Genomic DNA, 22,222 nt, shown 5'->3' on the forward strand with positions numbered 1-22,222 from the left:
TCCCCTGCCATTTGTTCTCCCACTCTTGCTATTTCCTGCCCATCCACACTCCCAGCTTTTGGGCCCTCCAAACCTTTTTTTCCCAAGTCCTGCTTGCTGTACCCTGGTTAACGGGAAAAACAGGGAGCAGAAGGGGAGAGGAAGGAGAACAGGAGCTTCCTGAAGGCAGAGACAAAACCAAAGTAGAAAGATGTTTAACACACCTGACTAGCACGTGGGAGACCAACTTCACTGAGAATCCTCCAGGCATTGTTACTGGAAAGGTTGGGATGGCAGCACCAGGAGAGGTTCTGCTGAGGGCAGGTATGGAAATTCTCCAGGGGTGCAGAGAGCAGGGAAGGGCTGCAGGGATTGTCTCTTTCTAGGCTAATGAGACCTCACAACTTTGCAAGCTTGACTCATCCACAGCAAGGCTTATTTTCTTTTCTATTTTTTTTTATTTAAACTTTGATAATGGCTAAAATGTCATTTTTACTTTGAAAGAAACAGTCACGCCACTAGGCAAGGCAAATAGATTTTTCTGCTTTGCCTTTTTTGTTGTGGTGGCTTTGTGTTTAGTGACAGATTTGCAAGCCTGCTGTATGGGCACGCAGGCAACCACAACATAAACAAGCAGCCTGAGGTACACACTTTAATGGAAAGTGCCAGTTTTAAATATCAAGTCACATATTGTGCACCTCATGTCTGCCTTTCATCATCTATCAAAATAGCAAGCAAAGCACATCACTCCCACTTCAGCATAAGCAAAACATGTGGGAACTCGAGGCAGTTAGTAGGAAAACGTGATATATCTTTACTAAGAAAAGCTCCTGCTTTCCTCACTACAGTAAATAGTTGCTAATGCTTTTCTGCAGCCTGAAACTCAGTTGCTGACAGCCTGGTGAGAGAAATGCTGCTCTTGGCTCTTCCCAACTCTCTTAAATTTTGATGCTTTTGCTGCAGACTGCCCAGCCAGCTGCTCCACAAGTGAAGTGGAGCACAACTGGGTCCACAGAGCTCCCAGCTGGTGCCCCAGACCCTCCCCTCCCCACCTTGGAGCTTCCTAACACAGGGCTGCATGCACACACAAAATAATTAAATCTTCAAACAGCTCACCCATAGCACCAATTAAAGAGACAACCTCATCTTTCACAGAATTTATTACTTTCAGTGCTGTTGCCACAGGTATCCAAGTTTGAACGTTGTTTAAAGCAGGCTTTCAAAGGAGATACAGACTCACCTACCTCCAGGGAGAATGCATTTACTTTGTTCAGTAGACTATAACTTAAAATTTTTTACATGCACCAGCTTGTAACTCTTTGAAAAACTCCCTGGTTAGCCAGCTTCAAATGTATTTCATGAACTTGCCCCGATCAAAGCAATTGCCTCAACAATGAGCCTCATCTCACCATCTTAGCAGCAAAAAAAGCAGCAAACAGATTCTGGGGGTGGAAATCCCAGCACAGAGCAGGAGGGGACTCTGCTTTCCAAACCCACCTGAGTGACCCCGAGCAAGGGAGCTCCCCTCAGCACAGAGCAAGCAGGAAAAGACATTTAATAGTGAATTCACTTACTCAAAAGGATGGGGGTAAAGCTGCTATTTGTTGTGAGCTGAGCTTTTATGTGCTGTGAGCAGAATCATCTGTCAGCAGAAGGCTGCCTGAGCTCCTGTTTCACGAGGACACAAACCTGGCATCCCACACTGTTCCCCATGGGAAGGGGAGCTGGTTGCACACTCTCCATCTTAACCAGGGATGCAAAGTGCTGCTCACTGCTCCGGGAGATGTGTTACCTCACACAACCATTTGTCTCATTTTCACTTCCCTGCTGCTCAAAGCTCCAACCCATTTGCTGCAGCGAGGGGGCTGCTGGCACCCACAGACCCTGCTTAGAACTCCCCAGACACCAGGTCACTGCCCCATGCCACAGTCAGCGATGCCACGGCCCAGGCTGGGAAGAGACAATGAAACTTCTTTGCCTCCTGCCACTCCTACTGCCTTAATGGCAATTAAAAATGGTTATTTCCATGTGAAATTCAGCACGTGCTGCTTCCTGCTGGAGGCAGAGTTTAATTGAGCGCGCTGGGAGGGAGCTCGTTTCCCATCAGATCAGCCATTTCTGCACCATGACACGGGAGGAGCAGAGGACATGGCTTGCAATGTTTTGCTCCTGCAAATCATAAACAGTTGAGCAAGGAGACGACAAAACCGCAGCCCTCTTGGGCCAGGACAATGGGCACACACTGAGCATCCCAACCGAAATAAAAAGCCCGGCAGTGAGTGACGGGGCCTGTGCTGGCAAACACGAGTTGCATCCCCAAGCTCCAGGAAGACCAAGTTCCCTGTGGTGACCTATATGTGCTATAAATGCTGCAGACACGGCTTGCATGACGTCAGCTCCATCCTAGTGGCAATTGTTGGGCTTTGCCTTGCCAAGAAAACGCAAAGCGGAGGTGCTGAATTGTCCAGGCGGCGGGGTAGCTAAACCAGTTCCTCCCTAGTGCATTTAAGGACAGAAATGAGGGAAACAGTGGCAGTGCTTAAAATAAACCCAGGAGACAATTATAAAAGCAAAAGGATCTCAAAGCTGGAGGGCTTGTGTTAACACTTTGAATTTTCCTGGCCTGGGAGAGAGAAGGAGCCACCGGCACAAGCGGCAGCAGCTCATGCCATATAAAATGGGATTTGAAAAGGATTTGAATTTGGGGCTAGTTTATCACTGCTGGTTTTTTAATAGCATTGTTTCAAATGACTGTGGTACCCTGGGGGGTTGGACTCAATCTTTTAAGGTCCCTTCCTACCTCTAACATTCTGTAATTCTTTACCAGCTGGACTTTGGAAGCAAGAACCTCACTGTGGCAAGTGGGCATTCTGGCTGGGAGTCAGCAGGGTCACTCAGTGCCTTGCTCCCAGCTTTTCCTGGTGAGGAAAAAGCCTCAAGTTAATAGCTCCCCCAGAGAGTAAAGAGAAGAAGAGCTAAATACTGCCCCAGGATTTCCCTGAGGAGAAGGGAAGTGACAAGTGTGAGGTCACAAGTTCACATGTCCAAGGGTGGGCAGAAGCATGAAACACCAATTTCACTGGCACATAAGACAGCATCAGTTTATTGTTACTAAAATAACCCCAAATAATGAGATTCTGGCACTGTGGTGCCCATGACCAAGCTAAGACTTAAGTGAATTGGTGTTTGCTTCTCCTTTCCAGGCAGAGGGACAGCCATGGGGGGGTAAATGCTGCACTCTCTTTATCAGGGGTAGGGGAAACTGACTGAACAGAAGTGTCTGAAAAACAGGAGGCACATTAAAGATGAAGCCCAGGCCTTCCTGCAAGGCAAAGAGATTTAGGGAGCTAATCTCCAGGTCCAGATTACAGCATGGCTGCAAGGCCCTCTGCTTCCTCAGCAAGTCCAGGTCCCCAAATCCAAGGACCATCTGCTCTTGACCTTCTGATCATATCAGAGTTTGATTACAATTAGACTTCAAATCAAACTTTAAGAAGGATGGCTGACTGTGCCTTTGAGGGTGAACAAGTATCTGAGTGTACTTTGCTGTCAGATACTGCATTAAGCTAAACCAAGATCAACAGCTATGAAAACAACCACTTGCCACCATCTAGGGCCAAGTTTAGACACCTTGGCCCCTTCTAACAGATGCAGGGCACCCCTGTGTGGGGCACATCTCCTTAGTGCCTTACTGCAGTTATTCACCCCACCAGCAAAAATCAATCGTCAAACATTTGGGATCAGAGAGAAGTCACAAAGCTGACACCCAGACAAAACACACCCTCCACTCTCCAAAAACGAGGCTGAGGACAACTGGCCAAGGGATAAATCCACTTCTGGAGCAAAAGGCTTCCCTTAAACCAAGCCAGAGATGCATTTCAAACCCAGGATGCCCATGGAAGTGTTGCTGCAGAGCCCCGAGACCGGGACAGCAGCGATTGTGCAACTGCCTTCAGTGCAGTTGTATAACATCACTCCTCTGTTTTTATGAACTGCTCACAGTCGGACTCAAAAAGCAGCAGCCCAGAGGAAGGGTGGTGTCAACATTACCTTTCACTCACCCGAAAGAAGGGGAGAGGGAGGGGGAGAGAATAAAAGCTGTTGTGTTGCTTCGGCTGCTGCACAGCCCAGCAGAGGGGGGTCGGGTCGCTGCACTGGTCGGACCGCTGAGCCCAGCTCCCAGCCTCTCCTCACTGGCCAGCACCATAAACCCAGCAGCCAAGCCAGCCTCCCAGCAGGAAACCAGTTAATGTGAGCTCGCTCCATTACTATTCTCTCACCAGCACACAGAGCGTTTTTTGTGGATTACTTTAACAGCAGAAGTCACACACAGGAACACTCGCTGGAGAGATCGCTTTCCATCTGGGTTAACCCAAGAGTTTTCCCTCCTCCAATTTCCTCCAGCGCCCACTCAACAGCTTCTCTCCGTGTAGAAATGTTTGCTTGAAACCATCTTGACATGCAGCTAAAAAGCCCCGTCTGAAAACATCAGATTTCCCTCGCCAAGAAGGGCAGGAGCAGGGCAAGGCAGAGCACACCCATCCCGTCCTGCTGCTGCAGGTTGCCCCACAGCAGCATCTGCTCTCCAGAAATCCCACCCCAGTCTCCAGGATGCCATCCGGTGTCAGGACACCCATGTTCCATGTAACCAGGAGTTTCCTTGGATAGTCTGAGTTGGCACAGGGCAAACAAGGTCAAGTTTTAACCATCCACAAAGCATCAGAGTATTTCAGCAAGGACAAATTTACTGTGTTTCCTGCATGCCAGGGGCCGCAGTGATCCCAGCACAGAGCAGCTTCCCTGGGCATCAAAAGCCTGGCAGGGCACCACACCATCCATCTGCCCAGCCAGGGAATTCTCCACTTCAGCTTCAAATTGGCCAATGCCACATTTCCCTGTCAGGCATCTAAAGCCACGTGCCCTGCAGAGTCTCCTGCTGCAGCCGGACCGCCCGCCCAGCTCCTGCCCACAGGTGCTCTGCTCCCAAAGCCCTTTGGTGCTGGCACCTCCTCAGTGGGCAGATAGGGCCACCCACTGCTCCTGGGCAGCAGGGCCAGCTGCTGGCTTCAGGGACAAGGTGGCACAAGGGAGGCTGTGCTCAACCACACCCCAGAACCACGGTGGGATCCAGTTTGGAGGGTGGTGAAACAGCTCCATCCCCCCTTGATGCCCACAGCGTGGCCATGCTGCCTGGAGGCATCTGGCCAGGAGGACTTGGCAAAGGTCCCTTTGGGAATGCAGAGATCCCAGCCAACCTGCTGAATGAAGAAGACACTCAAACTACACCAGAGCTTCCCTTTAGGCAGCTGAGCCCCAAGAATTCACCACCACTATCGTGTCTTCTTGGTGATGTACAGCAAAAGTTTTCCAGGGCACAGGTCTGCAGACATGCATTGGTCCAGGCAGCTTAAGAGCCAAGCATCAACTGTCTGCTCTCAGGCTGCTTCAATCAGAGTGGCAAGACAACAACCTTCAGCTCAGGTACTGACTGGAGACAGATCAACAAAAGCAGCTTTGCCTACCCAGAGACATGTGGAGCAACAAGGAAATCATCCAGAGAAACAGTAGCAAACCACCAGCAGAAAAATGCATAACACACAAAACTACAGAAACTTCTCCTACTGGGCCTCTGGAAGCAAACACAATTTTATTGCAAGACACATTATGGTGTTAAGGAAAAAAAAAAAAAAAAAAAAAAAGATGACAGTACCTGATCCTCCAAACTGAGTGCTCGCTAGGGTTGTAGGTCTGTTTTTTCCATTAGCCACTGGCAGGGGAAACATCTAGAAAAATAAGATGAGAGAGAATGGAAGAGAAAAAGAGATTTCAGTATGTTAGTTTTACTGTGCTGCTGCAAAGGGGTCAGATTGGACAGGCGGGGGTGGGGAGAGGGGGAAGAGAAGCACTTTACTGATGCAAAAACCTTTTCTCTCCTTGTGTCCCTGCCACACAGATCAGCTGCAGGAGGGACAGGAGAGCACTGCAGCTGTGTGCTAATGTACACACACATTCCTACGTGCATAAACTTCTCCTGTGTACACAGTGTGTCTGGTTCCTTAAGGTACAACTGAAAACCATCCAAGAAGCATCACTGCTGTGGTCAGAACCAACTGTTTCTTCCCTAACTTAGTCACCCAGACCCAGACCATAGGGCTGCGGAGAAAGGCCAACTCCATTCACAAAAAGCTAGCAGGAAAACACCAGCACCCTGCCAGGTTTGTTTTATCCCCCAACACCCCAGCACCCACAGTGGTCCAGCTCTCATCCTGCTTTTCCTGTGCTTCCAGTGCCGTGGGGGAAGATGACCAAACCACAAGCTCTGGTGATGCTCAGTGCAGGAGCCTCACGCCTGCTCCAGGAGGGACAAACCCTTCAGGCTCCTGGAGCAGCTCCAGCCCCTGCTCCTTTGGGGGCTCCTGCAGCACCCTGAGTTAACACAGCTTTGAGTCTGGGGAGGTATTTAATGCAGGATTAGAGAGATTCACATATTGTACAGCACCAGTCAGTCTGGCTACTTGTCTGCTGTACTGCTGCAGCTTCAGTATCACAGCTAATGGTCTCCTGCCAGGGAGCTTCCCCCCAAAATACTGCACAGTTCATCAGCTAACCTTTATAAATATTTTTAATGTAAGTTGGGAGGGTTTCAGAAGCTGTTATTTAAAAATTTATACACACCTGCATGCAGCAGAAAAGAAAACTAATTCTTCTCCACACAAATGGAGCTCCAGCCAATAAAACAACTGGTGGGAAAATGCTTAGTGAATTAACATTTTAATATCCTCTTACTACTCAACTCAAGATACTTTCACCACCAAGTCATTTGAATTTTTATTATTTTAGCTTTGCAATGTCTGAGTAACTCAAAAGTTTAATACTCTGAAGATTAAACAATGTAATGGCACAAGAGCCTACAGAAATGGAGCATTTCATGCCCTGACATAGCTGATGTCTGGCTGTGGTCAGAAACATTCCTTTGTACAAAGCCGTCTGCCCAGCTTTGTTTTTACAAATGTTGGAGAGGAAAAAAAAAAAGAAACACAACACTTAAATGTGGTAGAGATGCAAAGAGAGCAGTTAAGAAACCAACTACCATTCAAAAGAACACAAATTTGTGATCATATACATCTGTGCACACACACACCTCATGCGTACGGGTTTTATATATAAAAATGTATTTGAATAAAGGTGTAACCTGTTGGAAAGTACCCAGCCTGTGTGTGGGACAGCCACTGGTGCCAGCAGGCACCTCCTGGCAGCTCCCTCCCTCTCCCTGCACCCTCACTGTGAAACCCACAGGACGGGGGCTCCCCCAGCACCCTCAGGTGGGGTTGGGCTCCAGAGTCCCTCAGGGTGGGCTGGCAGCCCTAGCATCATATACACCTTGTTTCCTCAGGAAGTTGGGCTAGAAACAAAAGAAAAGGCTGACAGCACCAAAGACTTGCAGCTTACCTTCCTCTGAAACGTGACAGCTTCTCCCTGCACCACCACCTGCCCCTCCCCTCACATGGTAGTGCTGTTTTCTGCATAGATCTCCTGAATTACTAAAAATGGAATTTACATGGCTGATCCCCCAGGCTGGTGCTCCCCAACTCCTCCTCCTAAGGTAGGGAAGGAGATGGAGTGGTTAGGAACCCCCTTGCCAAGTGGCAGTTCTGCACATGTGAGCATGGGGGGTGGGACACTGAAACGTAAGGGCAGCAAACCAAACAGCAAAACTCACCACCAACAAAAAGCACTGCTGGCTCTTTTTCACAAGCATTTCTGCTTAACACTTGCTGATGCTGAAAATCCCAAGGTTTGAGTGGCAAATCCAAGTGGACAAAATAAGCAGCTTTGTTCCATTGTGACACGAGTGCTTTCTACTTCTGCAGAAGAGGTGGCTCCCCCCCTGCTACCTCCACTCCCCAGCACACCCCAGGGATGCCTTCCCCATCCCTCCCCTCCTCCTGCTTTGAGAGAGATCCCTCCAGACTGATGCAACACCTTCCTGCTCTCCCCCACCCCGGGGATTAAGGAATCACAGACCCTCTTCTACACGAAGCAGTGATGCTCAAGCAGTTGACCCTCGCCTCAATACAGGCTTTTAACACCCTCATTGCTTCCAGCTCCAGGAGGTGTTCTGAGGTTTGTTTCTTTTTCCATTGCTGCCAGTTTGTTTTTCCAACGAGGAATGGGCTGAAGCTGCCTGGAGGAGCCTGGCACAAGTCAGTAGTGAAGTGCTGGCTGCCTTGGCTGCTGTGTGTCACTTACAGGCAAAGTTCATCCACCCACTGTGAATTTCCTTTCTGCATTTAAATACTGCTTTAAAAATAAATGGGGGATGAAGGAGGAGAGGAACCAGAGCTGACATGTACCAGAGAGACCCAGGCATTGAGGAAGGACCCAGACATGAGTGTCTGAGGAACTGCAGTTGGGTCATTACTTGGCCTTTGTTGGATTTGAATAATGTTAGATTTAAATGGTTATGTAAAATCCCCCATATTAACTCACTGTATTTGGTTTCTCAGGTCCTCCCTGACTTCTGGCAACAACTTCTGCGTACCCTCAGTTTCCACTCCTTGCAAAGAATGTCTTCTCCATCCACTTCTCCCAGGTTAAAGATGCAAATCCAATGTGTGGAGGCAAACACCAGTACCCACCACCAGGGAGGTGATAGCTAGGGGAGCCCACATTTTCAACAGCAAAATAGTAGGTAAGAACAAGAATTTGCCAGACACAAGTAACAATATCCAGCAGCACTTCATTGGTTGTGTACTTCTATCAGTGCATCTGTGTTTTCAAATTAAATAGCCAGTTTTCACCTCCTCCACTCTGCCACCTTATGAATTCCAGGCTGCACCAACCTCAGGCCTCAACTCAAAACCTGAAATCTGTTTTGCAGCACGGGAAGTATCCATCTGTTAATTTAGGGAGAAGAGGGAATTTGACTCAATAAACATTGCCAGTAGGATCTTTCATGTGTTCATTTAAAAAAGACCTTCCTGACTACAGCCCCAAATGTCCCCTGTGGAATGAAATCCAACTTTGTGACCGATTCACTTCTAACAAAAGCAAGAAGTCTTATCATGAGAAGCCATTCACTGAGCCCTGGTGGGAGCAGGGTACAGGGCACGGCTTCAGCATCCTCCAGCATGTCAGGAGCAACAGCAGAGAGGGCAGAAGGAGCCCTGCTTGCTGAGAACAGTTTGGCTTCCACCCCCAGTTGGGTGGCTGGAGCCATAAGTGCTGGCAGGCACAGAGAGCAGCCCCTCGCAGAGACATCAGACAGCAGGTCCTGTGTGACTGCTCAAGCCCCTGCCCACCCTTCCACGTCTCACCCAGCTAGAAACCCACCCTGACAACCAGCATCCCCGCAGCATATGGTTAATACTCTGCTAATAATCATGGCTGTTAACAGCATCTCACTTCTGCCAGAGACCTCGGCTGGCACGCAGCCGCCTGCCTCTCTCCAGCTTGGCAGCCACGCTCTGCGGCACGGACAGGAGCTCAGTACCATCCCCGTGCAGCCTGGGCTGCACCATCCTGACTCTCCCTGAGCTCCCCCACCAAGAAACCCATGATTTCTGTCTGAACCTTCCCCAAATTCAGCCCCACCAGCAGCATAGGACAGCTGAGACACTGGCTGGGACAACCACCCCAAGCCCTCCTCTCCTGACAGCGTGGGCAGAGGGCAGAGCCTGGCACCTGGGGGGGCAAGGAAAATGCCCCCAAACCTGATGAAAAGGTTTAAGCTGGCAGCTTGAATCTATATGCAGGATGCTTTCTCGAAAGCTCTCCTCCAGATTTGCAAGCCCGTCCTGGACTACTGCCAGGGAGCAGTGGTGAAAGAAAGCGTACAAATTACCTGCACTTTGGGGCAATTATAAAAGGTAATTTGTTCAGAGGCAGAGGTAAGCACGCTGCCGTGCACACCCCAAAGCTGTGATCACACAGAGCTGAGCATTTGGCTCCAGCTCACTTAGATGCACATTACAGATTCCTTTGATTTTCACCCATAGTGGGCAAATGACACTGGCACAAAGCTTTGGGCAAGTGCTTTGCAGCTCAATAACCCCCCAATCTATTTACTCATTCAAGAAAGCGAGAGTTTTTCTTTTCAGGGACTGTAAGCCCAAATTTCTAGCATCTCACACTGCCACTTACTGACCTCACCAACTCATGGGTGTCTAGACAGCCCCATTAGGACTGCACCTTCAGATTCACTCATGGCAAAACACAGCATTGAGCTGGACCACAGACTATTGAGGTTGAACATATTTTCTTAGGAAAAAAGGAAATACTGATGTGAAGCAAATGCTTCCAGCTGCTCTGAATCTCTCTGGTCTTCCCTCCCATCTACTCTCTTGGAGAGGAGTCGGGGACCAAGGTTTCTCTGCTGCTTATTCAAAGAAAAATATAAATATACTTGGAAGAGTGAGCTTTGTGGTGAAAAAGCCTGCACCCCAATGACACCAGGGGGGAGAAACCCTCAGAGCAGCCTTTTTGACCCATGCTGTGCACAACAAGCTTCAGCACCAGGATGGAGAGTGTCCACTAACCAGGAAGTTTTCCACTTCAGCTCCTCACCCTTCAGAAGAAATGTTAATATTCCCTTTATACAAACTCAGGAGAAGGAGAAGGGGTATGTGTGTGTGTGAGGAGGTGAGTGTTCGTGAAATGGACCTGGTTCTGTTCCAGCCTGCCCAGAGCCCATGGGCCAACTTATCCTGGAGGGAACATCTTTGAATCATTGCTGGCAAATGACATTTGCAGGCCCTGACCCTGCAAGCAGCCACCCCTAGTGTCACTGCTGATTGCATGAGCGTTACACCCCCTTACACTAACACAAAGCAACTCTGGTCTTTTCCAGGTTTACACCAGCATAAGAGCATTGGAACTGAACTCAAATAAATTCAACTGTTGGGTGCTGATTAATCTTCAAGGACAGAAACACTCGTGTACAGAGGGGGCAGGTCAAGACCCCTCCAGGGAACACAGCTCTGACCATGCAAATGAGGATGGTTCGTTAAATTTGAAAACAAGATCTTGGGTTTGCTCTTTTAAAAAAACTCTTAAAAGGTGAGTGGGATTTGAATTTTTTTCAAAGGGGGAGAAAAAAGCAAAGTAGGAGCTCCCAGTGCAGTTCTGACCAGGGAGCAGATTATGGGTTACTGATTCAAAGTGCAGCCCCAAAACCTGGCACTTCTCTGAAAGCTCCAAGGCCCCACCAACCCACAGGACCTCTGACCATACACCACTCCCCAGGACAGCCCTGAAAATATTCTGTTTTAAACACATGCCATCACTGCAATCCCCCTACCAAGCATAAAACATTCTGCTGTAAAAACACATCAGTGGTAATTTACAGAACCAACCTCCCAACAGAAGCAGGAAACTGTGAGAACTGCACCTCTCCTCTTGAGGAATTGCTCTTCAGAAGACTGAAAACCCACCACTGACCCCCTCTCCAGCACAGAGCCCTGCTGGGACAGGTACAAGTCCCAGCTGTATAAAAAGTTTTATTTCCCACTGCTAAAGCTCAGGACTCAGGTGCAGAAGAGGGGCCAAGCCTCAGCACTTCCCACAGGCTAACAGGCACCAGGACTGCACATACCCCTAGTTCTGCCCCTACTTTTTTACCCCCTTCTCCAACAGGTGAGAAATCAGCTCAGTGAGGCTGGGGAGAGCCACAGTGGTGACACTGATGCTTACTCCTCCTCATGGAGCTGTTTTTTTCTATCTTTGTGGCTCACTCCGAGTGCCATGAATGTGCAGCACACAACAGAGGAACCCAACACAAAGTTATTTTCTTTTTGAACACTCTCTCCTTTCTACAAGTCAACTGCCAACAGCAGCCAGCACCACTGTGGCAAACCCAGAGCACACTCTGTGGTACAGACAGACATTCTGGGGACTAACCCCAGCTCTGCTATGACTAGAGGGGACTTCTCCTCCCCCCAAGCTTGTTCCACATCCTTTCTGGGGGAACTCTTGGGTCCTTTTTCTTTTAAAATAAACAGCTGCTAAAGATTTCCAGGCTACAGAAGAGCAGAGCATGGGGAAACACGATTGTCCAACTCCGGCAAAATAACGTGTTAGAGAGCTTGGCCACTTTTCAAACTGTGAACAAAATAACCTGTGGGGAGCAAAGAGTTTAACAGCCTGGATCTGGGGAGAGGGAAAAAAGCCTGCTAATCAGCTACTGAAGTTACATCTTTGGGTGGGCTTTAGAAACAAACCACCCAGCCCGTTTCACAGTCAGGATTTTAAACACCAGAGCACAAACTCCGTTGCATTTCCCATCCAAAAAAACCAAAACAAAACCCAACCTACCCTCTCTGCCTCCCTTCAAGGAAGCAAACATACTCTGCTGAAGGGGGGGAAGGGGAGAGGAGAGGGCAGAGGCTTTGCTTTAACTTGAAATAAACAAGTTGCAGCACATGTGCACGCAGACAAACACAACACATCTGAAACCCATCATGTCCAATTTAACAGGCTCACATTTCCTCCCTTCTGCAGCTCCAAACACTGCACACAAGCAGAGCCCCGGGGCCTTTAAAGCCCCCCGGCCGTGCTCACTTACCATACTGGAAGTCCAGCAGGTCACTGAGCTCTTTGTCTGTCCAACTGCAGCCATTCTCTGCTGCTGCTGATTCATACTCCCACAGACTCAACAGTGGCAGTCCTAGAGAAAGCGAGGGGGAGGGAGAAGGAGTATTTTAAATGACTAGAGCAAACTACCCACCCCATTGATGAATATTTTAAAAAAGACAACAGGGAGAAAAGGGGCGAGTAAAGAAAATCCCTTGCACGTCCCCAGCAATCCAACTCTCTGCTGAGAGCACAGTTGGAGTCCTCACAGAGCACCCAGAGGCAGGAACAAGCGGTCTATTGACCAGACACACTTGTATGTTAGTTTTTTGCTGCCAATTCCACTAGTTCAGGCCAATTCTTGCTCCTGGCGTGTGGCGAATGAAGAAGAAAAAAAAAAAAAAAAAAGAAAAAGAAAGAAAGAAAGAAAGAAAAAAGTCAACTCATTTATCAAAGGGTTCAGGGCCAAGTTATCACTCAGGCGCTTGTCTGGCTCGGCTCGCCCCCTCTCCATCCCCACACTCCTCCCCGCAGGAGGCTCTCTTGTCCTTGCCTAGTTTTGTTTAGGAAAAAAAAAAAAGAAAAAAGTCTGATCTTTTGCCTCTTTCCTTCGAATTGCTGAGCACCTGCAGCTGCTTTTTCAGGGGCTGAAGTTGGGGATGCCCAGCCAGGCCCGTGCCCGGTGTGAACTGAACCTCTCAGCTCCTGAAAGAGCCTGGAAAAAAATAATTTTTGTTTTCGGAGGGTTTTGCAAAAATAAAGCCTCCAGGCAACCTTGCACGATAGGTAAACATTATTCTTCCTAATTTTACAGATTATTTTTTTTAAAGGGAGACTGATCTTTTTGGCCAGCTCACTATGACAGAAAAATATTTCTTTGGGAGGGATGAGGAGAGGCCTGGGATGAGATAAAAGATTCCTTTTTTGGGCTCTTTTTTTTTTTTTTTTTTTTTAGGAACTAATTCATGGTTACAAAGGGCAGCTGGCCAATAATTTTAACTCATTAATCATAAGGCTAAAAAAAAAAAAAAAAAAAAGATGACAACTCCATACGATCCAAAGTGTTTGTAGGCTGTGCTGGCTCAGCCACCACATTTCAGTGAAGTTTTTAAAAAAAAAATGCTGAAATCAGCCCAGCATGTACAAACTCTTCGCCCACTATTAAAAAAAAAAAAAAAAGCCAGGGGATTTTTGTTGTTGTTCTTTTCTTTAAAAAGCCTCTTTAAGGGTCAGCAATGCAGCTGGTCAGGATTTTTAAAGCAACTTTACCGACCCATGCCGCGGGTGGGCTGGGGATGTCCAGCTCGTCCCGTCGGAACCCCAGAGACCCCCCCGTGCCACTGGCAGAGTGGGGGGAGGCAGAACCATTATTCAGCAGCCCCCCCAAAAACCCCAGATCCCCCGGGACCACCGGCAGCCCTCGCCAAGATCCCGGACAACTTGAACAATTACGAACAAATTCCACTCGGGGGTTGATTTTAATATCACTCCACACTCCCTCCCCACTCCCCTCTTCAAACCCCTAGATTTTTCTCTCCCCAGCAAACCCGGGACGGCCAGTGCCCCTGCCCTGGCCCAGGAAGGTTTTATCCGCCCCGCACACAAAGGCCGAGCAAAAACCTGACCCCGGAGGAGCCGGGGGGCCCCGCCGGAGCCGGGCTAACGCGCAGCAGATGTCCGCCTCTCCCCCCGTCCCGCTCGGGTTTCCTCCGGCGGGGCCCGCCGGCACTTCTCGCCTCGGACAAAGGCTCCGCCGGCCCGAGCTCTTCCCTTTCCTTCAACTCCTGACGCGGCCTGGCCGGGCCCGGCTGCTCCAGGACACACGAGAACCCCACCGAGCCGGACCGGGCCCAGACAGGCGGAACCGGGCCGAGGGGAGCCCCGCCGGGTGGGGCCTCACACGTCCCTTGGGCTCTGCTCTGCCCTCCCCTCCCCCGACCCCCGTGCAGGGAGGCCAGAGGGGACGGCTGTGGGGAGGGGGTCACAGCGGGCTGAGCCCCCGAGGCGAGGGGCGGAGGCGGTCCCCGCAGTCCGGCCCGGTCACTGAGTGCGGTGGAAGCGGGCAGACACCTCCCCCACCCCTAAAACGGGGGAGAGCGAAAATGCCCCGCACGTATCGGGACCCCCAACTTCTGCAGCGCCCGTGTGCCCCGAGCTGGGCAGGAGCCGCGGAGCCCCGGGGGCAGCTCCTGGGAGGAGGCGGAGCGGGGTGCCCGGCTGAAGTTGGCGGCGGGAGCCGGGGACCGACCCACCCCCCCGGGCAGGGAAAGGGGAGCCCCCCCACCCCCTATTCCAGACGGACCCGCAGGCGCTGGGACTCCCCGGCAGGCCTCCGCCGTTACCCGCCCCCCTTCTCCCGGCCCCGGCAAACTTTGCCGAGAGCCGGCGGCACCGGGACAATAGAGCCGAGCCCCGTCCCGTCCCGCCGCTGCCGCTCCGGGGAGGGAGGGGGCCGGCGGCGCAAGTGCCTGCAGGCAGGGAGGTGGGGAGAGGCCGGAGGGGCTTGGGGGGGGAACGGGGAGGCTGCTCCAGGACCTGCAGCACGCGGGAGCGCGTCTGTATTTTATTATTTTCTTTTATTATAATTTTTTTATTATTTTTGGTTTTTACCTGTTCCGGGGCAGGCGCGCACCCGCCGTGCGTGCGCGGGGGAGGGGAAGCGCATGAAGGTCCTGCGGGCCGGGGGCACGGCGGTGGGCAGCGGGCGGGAGGGCGGGCGGCGGCCGCGGCGCCCAGGGCCGGCGGGCGGCGGCGGCGGCCCCTATTGTTCTGGCGCCGCCGGCGGATACAACGTAGCGAAGCGGCGCGATCGCCCCGCACCGGGCGGCGCGTGCGCCCCGGCCCGCCCCGCGCCCCCGCCTCCCCCCACGCCCTCCCCCTCCTCCTCCTCCCGTCCCGCCCTGTCCCGAGTCTCTAACGCTGCCGCCGCTCCGCCTCCCGCTGCTGCTGCCCCCGCCGGCCCCGCACCCTCCGCATGGTCCGCCCCGCGGCGCCGGCAGCGGGAGGCGCGCGCTGCCCCCTCCCGCGTCTCTCTGCACGGACCGCCCCTCCGTGGCGGACAACCCCCTCCCCGCTGTATCCCTCCGCCGCCCACACAGGTGGTGGTGGCGGGAGCACTGCCCCCTGCACGCTCCCCACTCGCCTCCCCTGTCGCTGCCTCGGTGGAGGAGGCGGGGTGGCAGCTGCTGCGGCGGGGCAGGACCCCGCGGGGGGAAGGGGGAGCGGCGGGGTCCCCCCGCACTGGTGGATCTATGTTTCCTGGCGGAGGAGGACGGGAGTACGCAGTCCAAAGGGGCGGGGCCGGAGGGCCGTGACGACACGGGAGCTCCGGGGAGATGGACTGATAAGGCCGCGGAGAGCCGTCCAATGGGAAGACGCCGATACTCGGAGTGACAGGCGCCACGGCCAACCAGGACGCGTTGTGCTCCAGTCCCCGCCCACCGAGTGTGCCGGGGGGGGGGGGCCGCCGGTTCCCGTCGCCTCCTGCTGTTCCCCTCGCTTGGTAGCGGGGCCTCTGCGGGGTCCGAGCTGCGGGGGCGGCCCCGGGGCGGGGGTCTCGCCCTGAGTCCTCACCCAGAACTCGCACTCAGCCCCAGCCCCTCGCAGCGGGACGGTCCCTGGGGCCCTGCAGGACCCGGTCCGGTTCCGCCGTGCCCACGGGTGCCCCTGACCCCCTCGCGGTGCTGGGACCCTCGAGTCCCCGCCACGATGCAGCCCCCGGCCCGGGGCTACCGCGGGGTCCAGGCTGTGCTGCGAGGCCTGAGTTCCCCGCACCCCTGCCCGCACTGCCCGCACTCGCACCTGCCAGCAGGCCCTGGTGCTGCGCTGTGAACTCCGTGTTGTGTGTCCGTGTCTGGGGCTCTCCCTGCCCGGCTCCCCCGGCAGCCGGTGCCGGTTCTTGGCCGCCCTTTGGCGGGCGCTTTGTATCAAAGGTGCCGCCCGGAGAGCCCGGCACCTGCTGGAACCGCACCCCGGGTGCCCCGGTGCCCCGTAGCTGAGGGAGGGAGGGACCCTGCGGCTTCGGGAGACCTTGTCCTGCCCGCCAGGGACCTGCTTGTCACACCGAGGCTGCCAGCCTGCTCGGTGGCTTCTTCAGATGTCACCTGCGAGGACGGGAGATGGTTTGGGGTCTCTCCTCACCCCGTTCCAGGTGACCCCGCAGGGCTGAGCCCCTGCTCTGCACGGAGCTGGGTCAGACCGGGCAGGTGCCAGGGCTGGGTGCCTGTGGGTGCCGTGGGTGAGGACAGGGACTCGTCCCGTGGCCTCCACTGGTGTCTGGTGCGGTGCTCGGAGGAGCTGGGCTGTGGCTCCTGCCCTCCCAGCTCCCCCTCCAAAGCCCCTTGCTCACCCAGACTGAGCCCCCAGGCCCTGAGTTTCAGCTGTCACTTGGATCTTTTAAGGCCGTTTGGCTTTTTTTGGCTTGTTTTTAAAGTGGAAAGAATTGCATACATTTAAATGGACTCATCTCCTATCACCAGACCTGGATCTTCCCACTGGTGGGAACAGCCCCTGCCCCAGTTCAGCAGGGATGGGGACACTGGGCTGACAGCAAGGTGCTGGTTGTCACAGCCATCTGGGACATGCCAAGGGACAGCCCCTGGGCACCGCACTGCACGCAGCCATCTGCACCCCCGGGCTGAGCATCCCCCTCATCCCTGCTGCTCCCCCAGGCAGCCCTGGGTGAAGAGCTCAGTGGGTGTCAAGGTGTGCAGGGCATGGCTGGGACATCATCACCTGCAGCTGCCTCTGGGATGAGCAGAGATGCAGATCCTGCTACAGAAGGAAGGGGAGAGCTGCCCCATGCTCTGCAGGAGGGAATTTGCCTTCTTCTCCTGCATGTCCTCCCTGTGGGGTGGCTCCTTGGCTGCTGTCCCCCCTGTAGCCCCCAAAGCCTGGGTGCTCCCCCCTGCTGTGAGGCACAGGACCAGTGCTTCCCCTTTCCACCTCCCCCCAGCACAGAGCTGGAGCTGCAGCTTGGGGGAAAAAAACTGGTGATAAAATATCAGTAAGTGAGGGGGGGAGGGAGCAGGGGTGCCCTCACCACCCTCTGCAGCTTTTCTGCCTCCCTCTCCGGGGATTCCCCTGGGGCAGAGGAACCACATCCCTTTTATTCCTTTTTAACCGTGGCCCAGGGGCTCCGGGCAGCTCCAGAGCTGAGGGCTGGGGGTGCCATCCTGCTCCCCAGGCTCCCTCCTCATCCCACTTCCAGGAAGGTAAAAAACCTGGGAGCCTTGCTGGTCACTGTCCCTGGGATGGATGCTCCAGACAGGAGCTGCAGGGCTCGGGGCCAGCTCCCTGGGAGTCCCCGGGCCAGGGGGTGTTGGGAGCTCGGGATCCATGCTGGATCCAGGAGACTTTAAGGAGCAACTTTGAGTTCATATTTGCATTTAGTCACAGTGTGAGTCAGACATTCCAGCCCCGGCTGCCGAAATGCCTCAGCTCTGACTTCTGATTTCCCATTGCATCCTTGGGTTGGTGCTTTTTGTTTTGGTTTGGTTTGGTTTTTGCTTTTTAGAATTTTTTTTTTTTTGATTCCCGCCCCTCTTTTCCTTCCCTTTCTCCTCTTTTCCTTCTTTTTCTCTTTCTCTTCCCTTTCTCTCTTTTCTTCCCTTTCTATTTTCCTTCCTTTTTCTCCTCTTTTCCTTCCCTTTCTTGCCTGTCCAGCCCCATTTCAGTGGCAGGTTGGGTTCCCATGGGAGCAGGGGCAGTGCTGGGCATGGGGCAGCCACGATGTGGGGAGAACAAGGCAGAGGGGTGGGCACGGACATCCTGGGGAGTTTATTTCACCTTGTGGCACTGGGGAGCTAAACCCTGCCAGGCATGGGGGGATCTGAGCCAGGGATCCCCACACATCCCCCCAGCAACAAAGGGACACAGGGGGGGACAGGAACCCCTCTGAAGCCACCAGAAGATTTCACCAGTGAGTTCCCCAAAGCAGGGCAGAATTTGGGGGAAAAAGGGGAAGGAAATGGGTGAACCCTCCAGGAAAAGCCCACCAGATCCTCCACTCCCTTGCAGGGGACGTGTTGGGCTTACACAGGTTTATTTGTCCTCAACAGAGTGCCAGCTCTTGATTTGAAACGTTTTTAATTAAAAGAAGAAAAAAAAAAAAAAGAAGAAGAAAGAAAAAGACCTGGAGCTCAGCCAGGATGGAGCAGGGGAGCTGCCCCCTGCCCCCCCAACCTGTGCAGGGCACTGGGAACACCCAGCCCAGGCCTGGGAGCTGCTGGACCCCCCGAGCTGGGGGCTGGGGGAAGGAGATATGTTGAGTATTTGGCCAGAAAGGCAGTTTTGTTTTTGGTTTCCTGAATGATGCATTCCACATGGCATTGCATCACGCACAGCTGTTACATCACTTTAGCCAGGAAATTTAAAACAAGTGGCCTGGGCTGGAAGTGGTGGGTTAATTATTATTTATGGGCAACAATAACAACAACAAGGGGAGAGGGAAAAACCTCCATTTTTTTTTTTTTAAATAAACCCACCCATCTCTCACACTACAGTGGTTTTGTCCTCCCCAGCCCCCCCCCCCCCCCCCCCAGCCTGGCTGCCACGGGGATGGGCTCAAGGGAGGCTTTGAGCTTGGCTTTGAGTTGTCCAGGCAGCTGGGCCAGCCCTGAGGAACCCTTGGGCTGTGCTGTGTCCCTGTGTCCTCCCCATCCCAGCCATGGCAACACCCCCTTTCCACGGACACCCCTTTCCTCAGCTCCTGGCTGAGGGTGGGTGCTGGCTGCTCATGGCCAGCTGGGCAGGGAGCCCATGGGTGTCCCCAGGGAGCTGTGGGTGGGATGGGGGTGGCCTTGGCATGGCCCTGGTTGCTCCTCCAGACCTGGATCAGGGGTTTCAAGCAGCCCCCCCCCCCCTCCCACCCAGTATGCAGGTGAGGAAACTGAGACAACAAAGCAAAGGGCAGGTGGGGAAACTGAGGCAAAATTCAGCTCTGTCTCCACAGGCACTGGATGGGCACCCCATGGGATGGAGGGGAGGCAGAGATTCTGGTGCCATGGCACTCACTTCAGCTCAGCTCCCAGCCCAGACCTGGGCAGGAGAGAAACTTCCCCACCGTGCACTGGAAAAGCTTTGAGGCAGCCCACAGGAAAATCCAGCGGGGAATTTTTCGGTGCTCAAACCCCTCACTTGGTGCAAAAGTTGAAAAAAGCAAAAATGTTCCATCCAAACACTGCCCGGGTGCATCGGTGCTGACAATCCCTCCAGCTGCCTCCTCCTGCTGCTGCTTCCATTCTTCCCTCCATCACCTCACCTGGAGGAACATTTTCCAGCACACAGGAGGCTGTGCCATGCAGGCTGGCCCTGGGGAAAGCAGTCCCTGAATTGTCACCTTTAGATTGTAAAGGAAAGGTTTAAATTGAGTATTAGGAAGAAATTCTTTGGGGTGAGGGTGCTGAGCCCCAGGCTGCCCCCAGAAGCTGTGGCTGCCCCATCCCTGGCAGTGTTGAAGGTTGGATGGGGCTTGGAGCACCCTGGGCTTGGGGAGGTGTCCCTGACCATGGCAGGGGTGGCACTGGGGGGGCTTTAAGGTCCCAAACCAGTCTGGGATTCTGTGTTTGTATGAAATCCCCCAGGCCTACACCCCTGGGGGTTGAGGGTTCAGTCCCCATGGCAGAGCAGAGCCTGAGGATGGGGGGGTTCTGGATGGGGGGGTGTTGGTGATCCTGCTGGGGGAGCTTGGAAAAACTGTCTTAGAATCAACAAAAACTGAGCCGGGGTCAGGAGGGGGCCCTGGGCAGGGTGTGCAGGAGGAGGCAAAGAGGCATCCCCGGTGGTTTCCCCTCCCCGGGCTGCTGCCTCCGGACATGAAACCCTCTGTAGGTGTTCACCGGGGCGGGGAGCCCGGGGAATCTCCTCTAAATGGAAAGAAAAGGCCCCCCCCGCACCCGAAGATCGTCTTGACACCTCCTCTGAAGGGGAAGGGGATGTCCCGGGGTGCCCCAGGGGAGCACAGTGGGGATGCAGGGGTGGAGGTTGCTGCTGGCTGGTTTTGGGCCTCGATCGAGTGGCAGGGGACATTTACGGGTGGGCACAGCAGCTGTGGGGCTGGGGACACTTGATGAGCCCCGTCCCGGGGTGCCCCCCACCCCTGCCATGTCCCCACGGGGCCACCAGCCCCGCAGCAGTGGTAGCCCGGGTGCAGCCTGAGGTGTGGGGAGGGGGCCCAGGGCAGGGGGGAGGGTGCAGGAAGCCAGATTAACGGCAGCCAGGGATGAGATCTGGGGCAGAGCCATCTGCCAGGCGTCTCCTCTCCAAATCTGGCTGCGATGCCTTCCTCAGATCCCCCCCCCCATCCTACCCCCTGCAAACCCACACCGGGGGGGGCTGTGGGGAGCATCCTGGGGGGCAGAATGGACCTTGGGGTGGTGAAGGGGCTTTTCACCCATATTAAATCCTGGATGTGCCTTTTGTTCCCAGGGGCAGCCACTGGCCTGGGCTCCCATCTCTCCTCCAACCCAGTTTTCAGACACCTGGAGAGGTCCTCTCCTCTCCTTCCTCTCCTCTCCTCTCCTCTCCTCTCCTCTCCTCTCCTCTCCTCTTCCTCTCCTCTCCTCTCCTCTCCTCTCCCCTCTCCTCTCCTCTCTCTCCTCTCCTCTCCTCTCCTCTCCTCTCCTCTCCTCTCCTCTCCTCTCCTCTCCTCTCCTCTCCTCTCCTCTCCTCTCCTCTCCTCTCCTCCTCTCCTCTCCTCTCCACTCCTCTCCTCTCCTCTCTCTCCTCCCTCTCCTCTCCTCTCCTCTCCTCTCCTCTCTCTCCTCTCCTCTCCTCTCCTCTCCTCTCCTCTCCTCTCCTCTCCTCTTCCCTTCCCTTCCCTTCCCTTCCCAAAGGGAGGTGCTGGGGGGGCATGGGAATTGCCAGGATCGGGCCCAACCTTGCTCCGTTCGGGAGGGGAAGCCCCAGCACCTCGGTTAAACTGAAACAGGAAAATCCTGGGTGCTCAAGGTTCTCCTGCAAAGCACCCAGCTCATGCTTGGAAGCAGAACTGGATCACAAATGTCTGGGAAGCCCCCAGCCCCCCCATCAGCTCCACTCCACTGGGTGGCAGAGCCAGGAATCAGTGAACACATCAACACCTGGGGGGTGGGGGGTGACCTGGGGCTCAGGGGACACCTCCCCCCCCCTGTTTGCAGTCACCTCAGTTTAACGTGGCAGCCACCAGAAACCTTCCCTTATCTCAGCATCGAGCATCAAAGCCAAACGAGCACCGGGTGCCTCAGCTTCCCCTGCACCCATGGGGGCACCCGGGGGGGCACCCACAGGGGGTGGGCACTGCACCCCCTCTGCTCATCCCCAGGGGAAGGGCTGCTTGGAGGGGGCACTGCAGTTTGCCAGAGGGTTAATTCCAGGGAACAGGGAGTGCTCCCATCCCTGCACCTCTCCTTCAGCCCCCCAGGAATGGAGGCTGAGGTGCCAGGGATCAGCACAGGATGTGTGGCAGGGGCTGGAAGGGACCTCTGAAGATCATTGAGTCCAAACCCCCCCCTGCCAGAGCAGAACCAAAGCTGGGGCAGGTCACTCAGGAATGCAAAAAGCTCCAACCTGCTGCTTGGCAGGGAAAATGTCACCCTGATTTATAACCTGTTGTTTTCCTTTTCTGGTCTCTTATAAACCAAATTATTGGCGATTTTCACTCCAGAATAAGGGAAGGAGAGAAGGATGGGGAGCT

At 53.9% G+C, this 22,222-nt stretch overlaps 1 protein-coding gene across 15 annotated transcripts in view; it reads right to left on the bottom strand.

Annotated features, from left to right (window-relative positions):
• Positions 1-15,258, bottom strand: part of TCF3 (transcription factor 3) — a 77,709-nt gene extending 62,451 nt beyond the window's left edge. For all 15 annotated transcript variants that reach the window (XM_030466568.1, XM_030466567.1, XM_030466554.1 and 12 more), the window contains exons 1-3: positions 15,160-15,258; positions 12,542-12,643; positions 5,690-5,762 (exon numbers count right to left, since the gene is read on the bottom strand). In XM_030466568.1, coding sequence (XP_030322428.1) covers positions 5,690-5,762; positions 12,542-12,616 — 148 coding nt within the window. In that variant the 5' untranslated portion in view covers positions 12,617-12,643; positions 15,160-15,258. The remainder of the gene's footprint in view (positions 1-5,689; positions 5,763-12,541; positions 12,644-15,159) is intronic.
• Positions 15,259-22,222: the final 6,964 nt, after the last annotated feature.

The sequence above is a fragment of the Calypte anna genome, chromosome 28 (assembly GCF_003957555.1).
Source record: "Calypte anna isolate BGI_N300 chromosome 28, bCalAnn1_v1.p, whole genome shotgun sequence".
Classification (NCBI taxonomy): Eukaryota; Metazoa; Chordata; class Aves; order Apodiformes; family Trochilidae; genus Calypte; species Calypte anna.